This window comes from Astatotilapia calliptera, chromosome 15 (genome assembly GCF_964374335.1).
Source record: "Astatotilapia calliptera chromosome 15, fAstCal68.1, whole genome shotgun sequence".
Lineage (NCBI taxonomy): Eukaryota > Metazoa > Chordata > Actinopteri > Cichliformes > Cichlidae > Astatotilapia > Astatotilapia calliptera.
Window position 1 is genome coordinate 19,082,882 of NC_137436.1, and position 15,676 is coordinate 19,098,557.

General features: G+C 41.5%; 1 protein-coding gene across 1 annotated transcript; it reads left to right on the forward strand.

Annotated features, from left to right (window-relative positions):
* Positions 1-10,910: 10,910 nt before the first annotated feature.
* On the forward strand, positions 10,911-15,202 carry LOC113006650 (interferon-induced very large GTPase 1-like). Its single transcript, XM_026142731.2, has one exon. The coding sequence runs from the start codon at positions 11,032-11,034 to the stop codon at positions 15,055-15,057; it is 4,026 nt and encodes a 1,341-aa protein (XP_025998516.2). The 5' UTR covers positions 10,911-11,031; the 3' UTR covers positions 15,058-15,202.
* Positions 15,203-15,676: the final 474 nt, after the last annotated feature.

Here is a 15,676-nt window from a genome sequence, read left to right on the forward strand (position 1 = left end):
ACATGCGTTGTTATGGGTTAACTGTCCGTTGCCATGGGTTACCGGTCCGTTGCCATGGGTTACCGGTCCGTTGCCATGGTAACCTGTCCGTTGCCATGGTAACCGGTCCGTTGCCATGGGTTACCTGACCGTTGCCATGGGTTAACTGTCCGTTGCCATGCGTTAACTGTCCGTTGCCATGCGTTTACATGCGTTGTTATGGGTTAACTGTCCGTTGCCATGCGTTTACATGCGTTGTTATGGGTTAACTGTCCGTTGCCATGGGTTATATGACCGTTGCCATGGGTTAACTGTCCGTTGCCATGCGTTAACTGTCCGTTGCCATGCGTTTACATGCGTTGTTATGGGTTAACTGTCCGTTGCCATGCGTTTACATGCGTTGTTATGGGTTAACTGTCCGTTGCCATGCGTTTACATGCGTTGTTATGGGTTAACTGTCCGTTGCCATGGTAACCGGTCCGTTGCCATGGGTTAACTGTCCATTGCCATGGGTTACCTGACCGTTGCCATGGGTTTACATGTGTTGTTATGGGTTAACTGTCCGTTGCCATGGGTTATCTGTCCGTTGCCATGCGTTAACATGCGTTGTTATGGGTTAACTGTCCGTTGCCATGCGTTTACATGCGTTGTTATGGGTTAACTGTCCGTTGCCATGGGTTACCGGTCCGTTGCCATGGTAACCGGTCCGTTGCCATGGGTTACCGGTCCGTTGCCATGGTAACCTGTCCGTTGCCATGGTAACCGGTCCGTTGCCATGGGTTACCTGACCGTTGCCATGGGTTAACTGTCCGTTGCCATGCGTTAACTGTCCGTTGCCATGCGTTTACATGCGTTGTTATGGGTTAACTGTCCGTTGCCATGCGTTTACATGCGTTGTTATGGGTTAACTGTCCGTTGCCATGGGTTACCGGTCCGTTGCCATGGTAACCGGTCCGTTGCCATGGTAACCGGTCCGTTGCCATGGTAACCGGTCCGTTGCCATGGGTTACCTGACCGTTGCCATGGGTTAACTGTCCGTTGCCATGGGTTATCTGTCCGTTGCCATGCGTTAACATGCGTTGTTATGGGTTAACTGTCCGTTGCCATGCGTTTACATGCGTTGTTATGGGTTAACTGTCCGTTGCCATGGGTTACCGGTCCGTTGCCATGGTAACCGGTCCGTTGCCATGGGTTACCGGTCCGTTGCCATGGTAACCGGTCCGTTGCCATGGGTTACCTGACCGTTGCCATGGTAACCGGTCCGTTGCCATGGGTTAACTGTCCATTGCCATGCGTTAACTGTCCGTTGCCATGCGTTTACATGTGTTGTTATGGGTTAACTGTCCGTTGCCATGCGTTTACATGCGTTGTTATGGGTTAACTGTCCGTTGCCATGGGTTATATGACCGTTGCCATGGGTTAACTGTCCGTTGCCATGCGTTAACTGTCCGTTGCCATGCGTTTACATGCGTTGTTATGGGTTAACTGTCCGTTGCCATGGGTTATCTGTCCGTTGCCATGCGTTAACATGCGTTGTTATGGGTTAACTGTCCGTTGCCATGCGTTTACATGCGTTGTTATGGGTTAACTGTCCGTTGCCATGCGTTTACATGCGTTGTTATGGGTTAACTGTCCGTTGCCATGGGTTACCGGTCCGTTGCCATGGGTTACCGGTCCGTTGCCATGGTAACCGGTCCGTTGCCATGGTAACCGGTCCGTTGCCATGGGTTACCTGACCGTTGCCATGGGTTAACTGTCCGTTGCTATGCGTTAACTGTCCGTTGCCATGCGTTTACATGCGTTGTTATGGGTTAACTGTCCGTTGCCATGGGTTATCTGTCCGTTGCCATGCGTCAACATGCGTTGTTATTGGTTAACTGTCCGTTGCCATGGGTTACCTGACCGTTGCCATGGGTTAACTGTCCGTTGCCATGCGTTAACTGTCCGTTGCCATGCGTTTACATGTGTTGTTATGGGTTAACTGTCCGTTGCCATGCGTTTACATGCGTTGTTATGGGTTAACTGTCCGTTGCCATGGGTTATATGACCGTTGCCATGGGTTAACTGTCCGTTGCCATGCGTTAACTGTCCGTTGCCATGCGTTTACATGTGTTGTTATGGGTTAACTGTCCGTTGCCATGCGTTTACATGCGTTGTTATGGGTTAACTGTCCGTTGCCATGCGTTTACATGTGTTGTTATGGGTTAACTGTCCGTTGCCATGCGTTTACATGCGTTGTTATGGGTTAACTGTCCGTTGCCATGGGTTATCTGTCCGTTGCCATGCGTCAACATGCGTTGTTATTGGTTAACTGTCCGTTGCCATGGGTTAACTGTCCGTTGCCATGCGTTTACATGCGTTGTTATGGGTTATCTGTCCGTTGCCATGCGTTTACATGCGTTGTTATGGGTTAACTGTCCGTTGCCATGCGTTTACATGCGTTGTTATGGGTTAACTGTCCGTTGCAATGCGTTTACATGCGTTGTTATGGGTTAACTGTCCGTTGCCATGCGTTTACATGCGTTGTTATGGGTTAACTGTCCGTTGCCATGGGTTACCGGTCCGTTGCCATGGTAACCGGTCCGTTGCCATGGGTTACCGGTCTGTTGCCATGGTAACTGGTCCGTTGCCATGGTAACCGGTCCATTGCCATGGGTTACCTGACCGTTGCCATGGGTTAACTGTCCGTTGCCATGCATTTACATGCGTTGTTATGGGTTAACTGTCCGTTGCCATGCGTTTACATGCGTTGTTATTGGTTAACTGTCCGTTGCCATGCGTTTACATGCGTTGTTATGGGTTAACTGTCCGTTGCCATGCGTTTACATGCGTTGTTATGGGTTACCGGTCCGTTGCCACTCTTCTCTTTCTTTGCTGTCTTAACACTAGGAGTCCCAGGCTTCTACCTTTCTACCTTTAAAACCCACCACCAGCCAAATGGCTGGTAGCCAAGTGCAAGCTAAATTGGCTAGTCATTCATATGTAAATTAGGTTGTTAGCTGGGAATTCTGGAGGGAGGGGAGTGGGGGTGTGTGGATGAGGGGGTGGGGGAGCTGCTAAAAGCTGTGAACTTCCTTTTGTGTTTCATCTTGATGCATTCTCAATCATCCAGGGAAATAAATCTCCAAAAGTCACCAACTTGGAGTGTTTCAGTTTGCCATCTTAGGGAGAAATCAACACACATGGGTGTAGGTCCTTTGTTGCTGAGATTTATTGATAAAAACAGTACAAAAAACCAACCATTTGTACACATATTTCAGAGCGTTCTCACTCCAGAGGCGTAACATGTCGACGTTTTGTCACGTCCCGCGGCGTTCCTGAGGAACGCGAAAGGAGACCTTCGGCGTTCTTATGGTACGCGGCGGGTTATGGCTGGAATCCAGTGCAATGACGCTCCCGCGGGAGTAGACGTTCCAGCCCTGTATTCCAGCCCTAAACCTAACCTTATCCCTAGCCCTGACCATAACCTTATTCCTGACCTTAACCAGGACTTTAATGATGTTAAATAGCGTGTTTCTAAGCGATTTGAAGAATAAGAGCGAACATGTGTAGGTTCAGTCCAGACGGTTCTCATATTTCCTCTTTTTCCGAGGTCATCATTTAGGAATGTGGTGGGTAGCCGAAAACGTAATATGGTGACGATTTGTCACCTAGCGTAAAATGTTACGCTTTGGGAGTGAGAACGGGTTGCATATTTACAAATAATAATAAAAAGTGAGTGAGTACATTTCAACATTTTCAGTAATCACTCACAATCCTGGCACTGCCATGGTATCTGTAGTCTGCATTTACCACATGTGTATCTGTAGCAGTGAACACATCGCACAGTGGCATGATTGTTCTTGCATTTGTGTTTGACCTGACACATGGCTCTTTTTCCAGGACTAGGTGTGGAGGGTTTTGTCCGAAGCAACTGTTCTTTTCTTGCCTTCTTCTCAGCTACATGAGAGTGAGCCAACTCTCTTGCAAGCTCCACCACATTTACATATGAATGACTAGCCAATCCACTAGTGGATTGAGGAATTTCCCTGCGAATCTTGTTGACTGTGCCGAGGATGGTGGTTTTCAGTCTAAGAAGTTTTTGCGCAAGTGAAAGCGATGTGAAAAAATTGTCCGTGGTAACATTTCTGCCCTTGTCTAGGAATGGTTCCATCAGCCTCATTACTACATTTTCAGAAAGTCTCTCCCCAATGGGACGATTGGGGTCCTTGCCAAGATATGGGAAGACATTGCAAATGTACTTGGATTTTAGGTCGCAAGCCACCCAAAACTTGATCCCAAACTTGTCAGGTTTACTTGCAATATACTGCAGGAAACAGCACCGAGTCTTTGATGGGAAAAGCTGTTCATCAACGGTGATATGTAGACCAGGGTTGTAGCACGTGATGCAGTTGGTGACCAATGATCCCCACACACTGGAAATTGCAGCGAACTTATCAGTCTTTGCTCGATTTGCTCCATTGTGGCATCAATCAGACCACTGGTATAATGTTGAAATGTACTCACTCACTTTTTATTATTATTTGTAAATTCTTTCGGTGCTGTGCTACTTGGAAACCGAATTTCCCAGAGGAACACACCCGAGGGATTAATGAAGTTTTATCTTATCTCTTATCTTATCTTATAAGGAACAGATATGGAGGGGTAATTCCGGGAGTGGGATTACGAGCATGGGAGAAGCGTCTGGGAGGAGAACAGAATACTATCACGCACCTTTTGAGCACTGGGAGGAGGACACCACTTATAATAGACACACTCTTTATCTTCAAGAGCTCGGCGCCTGGGTTCACGCTTATCATCCACCGTGACAAAAGATACCACAGTTTCATGTAACCTATGAGAGGTAAGTCTAAACTTCATTTTCTAACAATTTTCGTTTTGCACAAATGTGTCCTTGATCAACATCATCAAAAAGACTTAACAACTCTAGATACCCTATGACCAGGATGAAAGAGAATATACAGAAGGGAAAATCATGGTTCTTTGTATTCCCATATGGAAAAGATATATAAAAATCTTATAAAGTTCTGTCTTGTGTGAAATTTGTATGAAAAGCATACAAGAGTGAAAACAGATATAAGATCCCTTGAAAAACCATATAAATGAAACTTGTATGTTTTGGATACTTACTAAAACATTATATGAAAGTAATGAGAAAGTGGCCTGTTACATGAGTAAATCATATAAGCCTTATATGATTCACTATATGAAGTAGGCCAAATCTTATGCAAGTCTTTTATAAGTTTGTTCTATTTCTTTTCCATATGGGTTAACTCAGTGAAGTATGCATTGTTTGTCTATTTGACTCATTAATGTCAAAGTATTATTTTTCATAGCTCTATATTAAGTAAATATTATTTTGTCTTTAGGTTTATAGAGAAGAGCACAGAGGAACAACCAGATTCATGAATGATGGACACAGAAGACAAGACTCCAGGTACCATACACATTAATGCTGTTATTGTCAACATTTCTGATTTAAAAGGTATTAGATTTTGTATTTGCATGTATTTATTATTCATCTAAAGTTTTATCATAGTAGTTAGTGTTTGCCACCATGAGAATAATTTCAACTGTTCAAAGGATTAAATGTAATAATTTTCTTAGTATCATCAACAATCAATTTACTTTTGGTAAAAGAAAAGCTTCCAGGGCCAGTTTAATGTTTTAAAGTCAAAGGGGACCTGCTAAAAAAGTTGATTAAATGGAAAAGGAAAACAACAATAAACAAAATATTAAATCCTATAAATTAATTAATGTAAATTCAGAAATTTAGTAATTGTTTTTGGTCATTTTGGTCATCTAAGGTGGCAACAAAACAGTGGTTGTCTAATATAAAAGAGCTACACACCACAGTCTGCCCCAGAATTAGTTTCTACTCGACACAACTGTCATGCAGTATTATCACTATTTCCAAAGTTGTGTCACCTGGGCAATTTTAACAAAATAGCCAGTTGAGTTTAAGTTGTGCTACAAGCAACAGTAACCAAACACCAGTTATTGATTATTAAATGGTAAATGGCCTGCATTTATATAGTGCTTTATTTAGTCCCTAAGGACCCCAAAGCGCTTCACACTACATTCAGTCATTCACCCATTCACGCACACATTCACACACTGGTGATGGCAAGCTATATTGTAGCCACAGCTGCCTGGGGCACACTGACAGAGGTGATTTATTAGTCCTAAAGATTTCATAATTTCTGACAGTGTTTCACCGATATAGTCAAAGGAGCTTGCAAAGAAAAGCGTCTGGACTTCTTTAAATTGCTTGAAGACGTCTCACCTCTCATCCGAGAAGCTTCTTCAGTTCCAAGGTCAAATGGTGGGGAGTCCCAGATTTAAACCCAGTGGGAGTTTCCCCCCACAGAGGGACAAAAGAATCAGAGTACTTTATTGATCCCTGGGGGAAATTATTTTTTTGTTACAGTGCTCCATTGTAAACCAACATAAACCAACATTAACAAGACAGACAATACTCTAACTAAGAATAGTACAATATATATATATATATATATATATATATATATATATATATATATATATACCTAATAAAAGGACCCCCTGATGATCCTCTAATCACATGAGCCAAGGTGTGAAACTGGGTGTGGGTCCCAATCAGCCAGGGTTACGGGTGAGCTCATTGTGAAACCTGGCCCCACCTTATCATGCGATTTCCTGAGATCAGATGGCCCAGGATGTGAGTGGGCGTTAAGGCGTCTGGGGAGGGATCTCAAAACTGGATTATAGATGGCAGAGAGTTGGTGTCGTAAACCACCGCCTCTGTTCAAAGATGGTCGCTCACAGTGGACATAGATGGCTTCTTTCACTCCTCTTTCAAACCATCTGTCCTCTCTGTCCAAAATGTGAACATTGGCATCCTCGAAAGAGTGTCCTTTGTCCTCGATGCAGATGGACTGCTGAGCAGAGGTGTGGACTCGAGTCACATGACTTGGACTCGAGTCAGACTCGAGTCATTAATTTTATGACTTTAGACTTGACTTGAAAAAATGTTCTAAGACTTGTGACTTGACTTGGACTTTTACACCAATGACTTGGGACTTGAATTGGACTTGAACCGGTTTACTTGAAAAGACTTGATATTTTACCCCAAATATAAAATTTAACATGCATATTATATAGAGATTGAAAATGTGACGTCATTCACGGGTAGAACCGCAAAGGATTCTGGGAACTCGTGGCAAGCGGTACTAGCGCACGCAGGCTTTCAATTAAAATCAGTTACACAGCGATAAAAAGAAACACAAAAATGTCAAGAAGCTGTTGTATTATTAACTGCAATAGCCGGTCGCATGACAGCCACGGGAAGCCGACGGGTAAAGAGATCGGTTGTTATCGGATTACGTCGTTGAAGAGAAATTGTTCAAGCCATGTTTCCGAAGTAACAAAGACGCGACTGGATTGCAGCCATTCTAAGACCAAATATAACGTCCCAGAACCCTCCAGCTCACAGGTTAGTCTGCTCCAAGCATTTACACGAAGGTCAGTGTTTTTTAGTAGTTAATACGTCATTTTCATAACATAATTAGTGATATAGGTTACAAGCAAGTCTGGCGCTGAACAGAAATTGTCGCGCTATGCTCCTTTATTTATTGTGCATAAATAGTGAATTGTCCTGACACAATATTGCGTTTCGCTTCTGTTATTATGGTACATTGACAAAAACATATACTTTTATTCACATGATAAAACAGGTTTTTTGTATCACTAATTGCCCAGTACGATTACAGCATACAATATTATTGTCACTGCTACATTTCTGTGATGGGTACCAGAAATTATTTCCACTGCTAATTAATTACCGTTGAGCTCAAAGGTCCTATTAATAAACGGTTAACGAATGTGTATTTATGACGACAATTTGTGAGACTGGTAAACTTATGATACGTACGATGGTCTTTCGTTCTACACGGTGCATTTCAAGGTCCTGTACCCATCCGTCGGTAAACTGTACCTGGGCTTGTTGCAGTGACCTGAAGTTACTAAACTTCATGAGTGTATGCACTCACTCCAAGAACCGTATGATTATAAATATGCATATAAATATGCTACAATGAGATAGCTGACTTCATCTAACTAGCAAATGTTGTCCAGGCTACGTTGGTGATACAGTTTTTTTTAATGTGTATGATATTTTTGTCATGCGATTTTAAAGCTGGTCCTACAACCGCATCCAAGAATAACATGCAGCTTATCTCAGAACTGTCGGTGAAAATTATTCTTGGAGCTAGGTTTAATTGAGCTGAATTTTAAAGAGGTGCAATTTCACAATTTGTGTATATTTTCTACGTTCACTTTTGTCATGTGTTGAGAAAAACACAGATTTAAAATTACATGGTCTAATATTTACATTTAGCATATAACTGCAACATTATTTTTTCGTTGTTTTTTTTTTTAAAGACTCGAAAGGACTTGAAATTCAAAGTTTCAGACTTGTGACTTGACTCGGACTTTTACACCAGTGACTTGAGACTCGACTCTGACTTGCCTGACATTACTTGAGACTTGACTTGAGACTTGAGGATAAAGACTTGAGACTTACTTGAGACTTGCAAAACAATGACTTGGTCCCACCTCTGCTGCTGAGTCTTGTCCTGTGGAGGTGGCTCTTCTATGTTGTGCCATGCGCTTGTGAAGTGGCTGTTTGGTCTCTCCAATGTAGAGGTCTGGGCATTCCTCGCTGCACTGTACAGCATAGACCACATTGTTAAGTCTGTGTTTTGGAGTTTTGTCTTTCGGGTGAACCAGTTTTTGTCTGAGCGTGTTGCTGGGTCTGAAATGCACCGGGATGTCATGCTTGGAGAAAACTCTCCTGAGTTTCTCTGATACACCGGCTACATAGGGGATGACAATGTTGTTGCGTCTGCCCTTCTTATCCTCCCTCGCTGGTGTCTGGTCTTCTTTTCTGTGCCTCTTTGCTGACTTTATAAATGCCCAATTAGGATAGCCGCACGTTTTGAGTGCTTCCTTTACATGTGTGTGTTCCTTCTTTTTCCCTTCAGGCTTAGAGGGAACATGTTCTGCCCGGTGGTGTAGGGTCCTGATTACTCCAAGTTTGTGTTCCAGAGGGTGATGGGAGTCAAAGAGGAGGTACTGGTCCGTGTGTGTGGGCTTCCGGTAAACTTCGATGTTGAGGTTTCCATTCTCTTCAATGTGCACAGCGCAGTCCAGGAAAGGCAAACAGTTGTCCTTTGTGTCTTCCCTGGTGAACTTGATGTTTTTATCCACAGCGTTAATGTGCGCAGTGAAGGATTCCACTATGTGTGTCTTGATTTTGACCCAGGTGTCGTCCACATATCTGTACCAGTGGCTGGGTACTCTTCCTTTGAAAGAGCCAAGAGCCTTCCTTTCCACTTCCTCCATGTAAAGGTTGGCTACAATAGGTGACACGGGGGAGCCCATGGAGGTCCTTTTGTCCCTCTGTGGGGGGAAACTCCCACTAGGTTTAAATCTGGGACTACCACCATTTGACCTTAGAACTGAAGAAGCTTCTCAGATGAGAGGTGAAACGTCTTCAAGCAACTTAAAGAAGTCCAGACGCTTTTCTTTTCAAGCTCCTTTGACTACGATGACCCGGATGACTGAGAACCTTCACAGACATTTCACCGACATAGTTTCTACATAATTCTAGTCTCTGCGCAAACAGCTAAAGCTAATGATAATGTTCGTTACATTCAAGATACAAAATGCTTGTTAGTATTTTCTCATATCTACGGGGGTATTTCAATTTAAAAAAGAAAATTGTCACTCATTCTCCAGCTCTTCAGTGTTTGCCACAAGAGGCCACACAGACTTAGAACTGTCTCTTATTATTGATTTAAAACCCTTTTTTAAAAAAAGAAAAACTCTGACGCAATAGAACACATTACAAGGTGTTTACAAACAAATAATAATAATGGATTGATATAGCACTTTTCAAGGCACCCAAAGCGCTTTATAATGCCACTATTCATTCACTCTCACACACTGGTGGAGACAAGCTACGGTTGTAGCCACAGCTGCCCTGGGGTAGGCTGACAGAAGCGAGGCTGCCATATCGCGCCATCGGCCCCTCTGGCCATCACCAGTAGGCAGTAGGGTAAAGTGTCTTGCCCAAGGACACAACGACCAGGACAGAGAGCCCGGGGATCGAACCGGCGACCTTCCGGTTACCTTCCCAACCCCCTGAGCCACGGTCGCCCTGATAATAGGTGATTTAGTTATATAAGTATCTTATGAAACAGGAAAATGGTACATCAGTTGCATCCTATCTTTCCTTTATATTCTATTTATGTTTGGAATATTTCATTCACCTAAATTATATCTATAGTTAAATAACAAACATAGTCAACAATTAAGTAACAGATTATAAAGAAGTTCTTTTAACAATTATTGTCTTTAATTTCAACTTCTCTGTTTGTCTTCTTTAGGCCTGTTAAACTTTATCACCAAACTTGGACTGGAAAAATTTTATCCCAACAAGCTGACTCTGCAACTTCTATTAGAAATCAACAAAAGCAACACATATAATCACACTGTTCAAACAGTGGAAGATATACCATGGTGTTTCTTTGGAAGATTGTTTCAAATCAATGCAGAGTGCAGGGACTGTACACAGGTACCGAATAATAACCATGAGGAGGATCTGTTTAATGATCAATATGACCTTGACTTTTGCCCTACAGATGACACTGACGATAGGTTTAACCCAGTTGACATCATAGTAGCACTTTTCAAATGTGCTGACAGCTTCTTGCAACAGCAAATGACCCTCAAGATGTCAATGTGCCAGTTTTCTGTCCCACTGTTGATGCCTCATAGTAAAAATAGTCAGTGTAACCTGATGCTTTGGGCTCTGAGAGACATTGTCAAAGAATGGCTTCCACATGAGTTATCTCAATCAAAACACTTTGTTGAAGACAACATTGTTCAAGCAGATATACCAGATATACATTTGTGAGGCTGAAAAACTGCAACCTATCCAAGTCACAGCTTTTAAATATCATTCTCAGCCGAGGTCAACAGAATCACAATTACTTCATTCACAGAGAAATGGAAGGAGGAGCAATTGAAAAGAAAATTGCCAATGGACTGGTTGAGGTTTGTTGGTACCTGCCCAGTGGAAGAGAAAATCTTGACATTTTTCCAGAGCCAGCCGCCTTCGCTAATTTGCGAGGAGACATTTGTGAGTCGCTCACACAATTCAATTTTCTTTACCAAGTATCAACTGCTGTCTTTGTGTTCCTGGACAAAGTTGAAGAACAGAAGATTTTGCTTTCTCTACCAAATGTGAAAACAAAACTGTTCTTGGTAGTTGATGTCAAAGACAGGAATGCAAAAGAAGACATATTGTCTGTGAAGGTGACACAAGAAAAATTAGATTTACCAAAATCCAGCATCCAAATTAAACGCTCAAACATGAACGTTGTCGAGTTTTCAAAAAATATTTGTGCAGCTATTAAGACCTCAAATGTAACCACAATGAAAATAATCAACATGTTTGACAAAGCTGTTGAACTTGGTTTGTCTGTGGCTGAATGCAGGAGTGAAAACCAAGAAAAGGCAGCTGAAGAGATTATGAGGGGCATTGGAGTCCGCAATATATCCGACTACAAGAAGCAACAACTTCCTCTGCAGGGAGATAACTGGAAGAGGTTGTCACAGTTGGAAAAGGAACAGTGTAGATTAAAAGATTTTGGTGACTCAGGACTGGAAGAGTACAAATGTCAGCTCCAGCAAGAAGTGAAGCAAATTAAGAAGGAGCAAAGTACCTACAAATTGTCCAAAGCAATGAGAACTTTTATTGCTAACCTATCTACGAACAACAAGGAAGAACAAAACTATTTCCTAAAATGGATGAAACTGAAGCTTGATACAAAATCACGGGAAAAACTCTCCGCATTGAGAAAGAAATTTAAAGAAGAGTGCAGGAAGAAAGAGTCCGAACTCATTGCAGAGCTGGATCAAGCTTTGCTGGAGAGCTCTTTAGGAATAGAGCATTACATGAGAGAGATGGGGCTGATCTATGAGTTTTCTTTGCACTCACAAAAAACTGTTGATGAAATAGTTGCTCTGCCAAGTGTTGTAGCTAAAATGCTGCTTGATGGATATCCTTTAGAACTCTTGGATGGAGATGCTTCCAATATTCCAGAGAGATGGGTGACAGATGTGCTGATGGAGCTTCATAGGAAGGTTGGAGAGAAGAGCAGACTGTTGGTAGTGTCTGTGTTGGGTGTTCAAAGTACAGGGAAATCAACACTCCTCAACACCATGTTTGGTGTGCAGTTTCCTGTCAGCAGTGGCCGATGCACAAGAGGGGCTTATATGGTCTTCCTCAAAGTTGGTGAAGATTTAAAAACTGATTTGAAATATGACTTCATAGTTCTCATTGATACAGAAGGTCTAAAATCTCCTGACATGGCACAACTAGAAGACAGTTATGAGCACGACAACCAGCTGGCAACCTTTGTCATTGGTCTAAGTGATGTAACCATTATTAACATTGCAATGGAGAATGCAACTGAAATGAAAGATATCCTACAAATCACAGTGCATGCATTTTTGAGGATGAGGCAAATTGGTAAAAAGCCAGTTTGTCATTTTGTACACCAAAATGTTGCTGGTGTTTCAGCTCATTCCAAGTGCATGACAGAGAGGAAACATCTCTTGGACCAGCTAAACGAAATGACCAAAATTGCAGCTAAAATGGAAAAGCAACCTTCTATTAATGCATTCACTGATGTGCTGGACTACAAAATTGACAAAAACCACTGGAACATCCCTGGACTCTGGCATGGAACCCCACCAATGGCACCAGTGAACACAGGTTACAGTGAAGCTGTAGCAGATTTCAAGAAAACTCTTTTGGAAATAATGAAAGATGACAGAGATAGAAAAGCCACACAGATCCCAGATTTTCTCGAATGGATGAAAAGTCTGTGGAGAGCAGTCAAATATGAAAACTTTATCTTTAGTTTCAGAAACACTCTTGTGGCTCATGCTTATGACAACCTTTGCAAAGAGTTTAGTCAATGGGAGTGGGAGTTCAGAAAACACATTTTCTGCTGGCAGACAGAAGCAGAGTTAGAAATCTTAAATACTGACAATGAATCAGAAGTTAACACTTGGGAAAAAGTGGTTCATTCCAAAAAATCTCAACTGTCTGACAAAATAACACACCAACAAAAGCTAATGATGGAGAAACTAATTCACTATTATAAAAGGAAAGACAGAGATGTAAATTTGATAGAGAAATACAAGAACGATTTCTCTAAAAGTATTATTGGCCTTGCCAAAGAAATTCAACAGTCTGTCTCCATTAAACTTGATTGTGCCCTTCAGCTAAAGATCAGCAAAAAGAAGGCTCAAGATATACAGAGAAAATACAGAGATTTGATTGAAGAGCAGGTCATGCAGCTCTTGGGTAACTACACAAATACATCTCTGTCAGATGAACAGCTGACAGATGTGTTTGAAAAGATGTGGACAGACGCAACAATAAATGTGTGTGGTCTGGAACACCGAGATATCGCAGGATCAGTCCTGATGCAACTGAAAAAAAATTTCTTAAACCGGAAAGTCAACAAGGATTTACAGGACGGCTTAAAAGAATATGGAAAACAGCCATTTAAAGTTAAAAATGTCCATTTAGATTCCTGGTTCAAAATGGTAAAAAACTGGTTCCAACATGATTGTCAGAGCTCTGCAGACAGTGCAATTGAATCTTGCACACAGTTTGTACTTGATACAGTAAAGACAAATGGAGATTACCATGAGTCTTTCACAAGGGATCTTCTGGAGAAAATCGATAGTTTCCTTGAACACAGTTGCAAACACCACAAAACAAATATACAGTTTGAGATTGACCTGAAACTTCACATTTGTAGCTTTGCCACAAAGCAGTTCCTGGAAATGCACAAAAAGTTCTTGTACAAAAACAATCCTCAAAATCAGCTGGAGAAGCTCAAGAATCAGTACTTGTCAGACTTTCTCGATTTGTATAAAGACAGAGATCACTGCCAACGAAAAGCAAAAGATTTTGCCAGAGTTTGCATCAAACCTGCAGTGGAAGACTATGTCAACAGATCACTGGGAGTAGATATTGTAGATGAGATTGTGACCAGCTGTCATTCAACAGAGTACAGTTCCCGCTCTTATTTCCAGTACAACATTCAGAGAGAATTACTTCAAAAAGAAGACTTTAATAGTTTTGTGAGGTACATCAGTAACTATGAAATGTATGTTAAGAACTGGATTTATGAGCACGTCAAGCAAAAAATGTCAGAGGATGAAACTTTATGCAAACTGAAAAACAAGATCCTGCAGGTCATATTTACAAAAATCACAGAAGCGTTAAATAAGGCATCAAAAGCAAAGGATGGCACTCACCTTGAAGATAACAAGGAAAGCATCACAGAGTTCATCAACAGCATGCACAAATATCTAATTAAGGACATCTTATTATCAGAGGAGGATGAAAAAGCCATCCTGTTTCAAATCCAAAGCACATGTTATCCATTTATCAAAAGTCTCAAGACCTCAATAAAAGACTTAAAAGCAGAACTTCAGCAGGAATTCTCAAAATCCAAAGATATTGCTGCAGATTTGGAAAAGCTTCCAATCAGACCACATGATGAGCTTTTCAAGCGGGTGTTTGGTTGTGGACAACAGTGTCCATTTTGTAAAGTGCCCTGTGAGGCTGGAGGGAAAGAACACACTGAGCATCATGCAGCTGTGCATCGACCACAAGGTCTTGGCAGATATAGAAACCTTGACACAGAGAAGCTGGTTGAAACATTATGTACAACTGATGTTTACAGTAGACGTAAATTTCGCAACACACTAACTAAGCAGGAATGGCATCCTTACAAAGACTACAAAGCGTATTATCCAGAGTGGCACATTCCAGCAGATCCTTCTGTAGAAGCATCGGACTATTGGAAGTATGTTTTAGTGAAATACAATGAACAGTTTGCTGAAAAATATGACGCCAAGCCAGCTGATGTTCCACAGGCCTGGAGAAGCATCACAAAGGAAGAAGCACTGAAAGGCTTAACAGAAGCATTCAACATGAAATGAATCATGTACAATCCTAACAAATATCATTGAAGAAAACAATGTTAAAATAAGGACTGATGCGCACTTAAGATACAGGACATAATCATTACGAAGATCAGTCCAAATAAAAATGAATCAATACAAATAGTAAATGATTTACTTGGCTGAAAGATGTCAAGCTTTAATATTTTATTTTGTATTGTGTCCTTGATATAAACTACAAATAGTTATTTTACCTCTTTTTAGAGAACATTGTTAGCTTTTTCTTTTTATCTTATTTTATTTGCTTTTCAGACTTTTCGATTTTCTGAAGTTTTCCTGTTTTTTATTCATTATTGTAGATGTTTTATATTCACTACAAAGAATATGTAATAACATTATTTTGCAACATGATCATTTATGTTTTTCTTTTCCTCTGTTTTCCCATGATGTCCCATGATGCTTTTCTTTGATGTCAAGGAAAGCCCAGACCTTTCTGTTACTGGGCTTTAAATAGTTTAAATAGTAAAATAGTCACTTTTAAAGAAAGACTTACCCTAAACTAGATTTACTGTCTGCCAACGTTTTTTCTTTTTAACTGCCTGTGCATGTGGAGCAAGTGCTCTAGCATTAGAGTTTTACATCAACAGAAAATGTTTAT

What these genes read in the sequence shown, in the direction of transcription:
- LOC113006650 (XM_026142731.2), top strand. Translation starts at nt 11,032, where the DNA reads ATGGAAGGAGGAGCAATTGAAAAGAAAATTGCCAATGGACTGGTTGAG.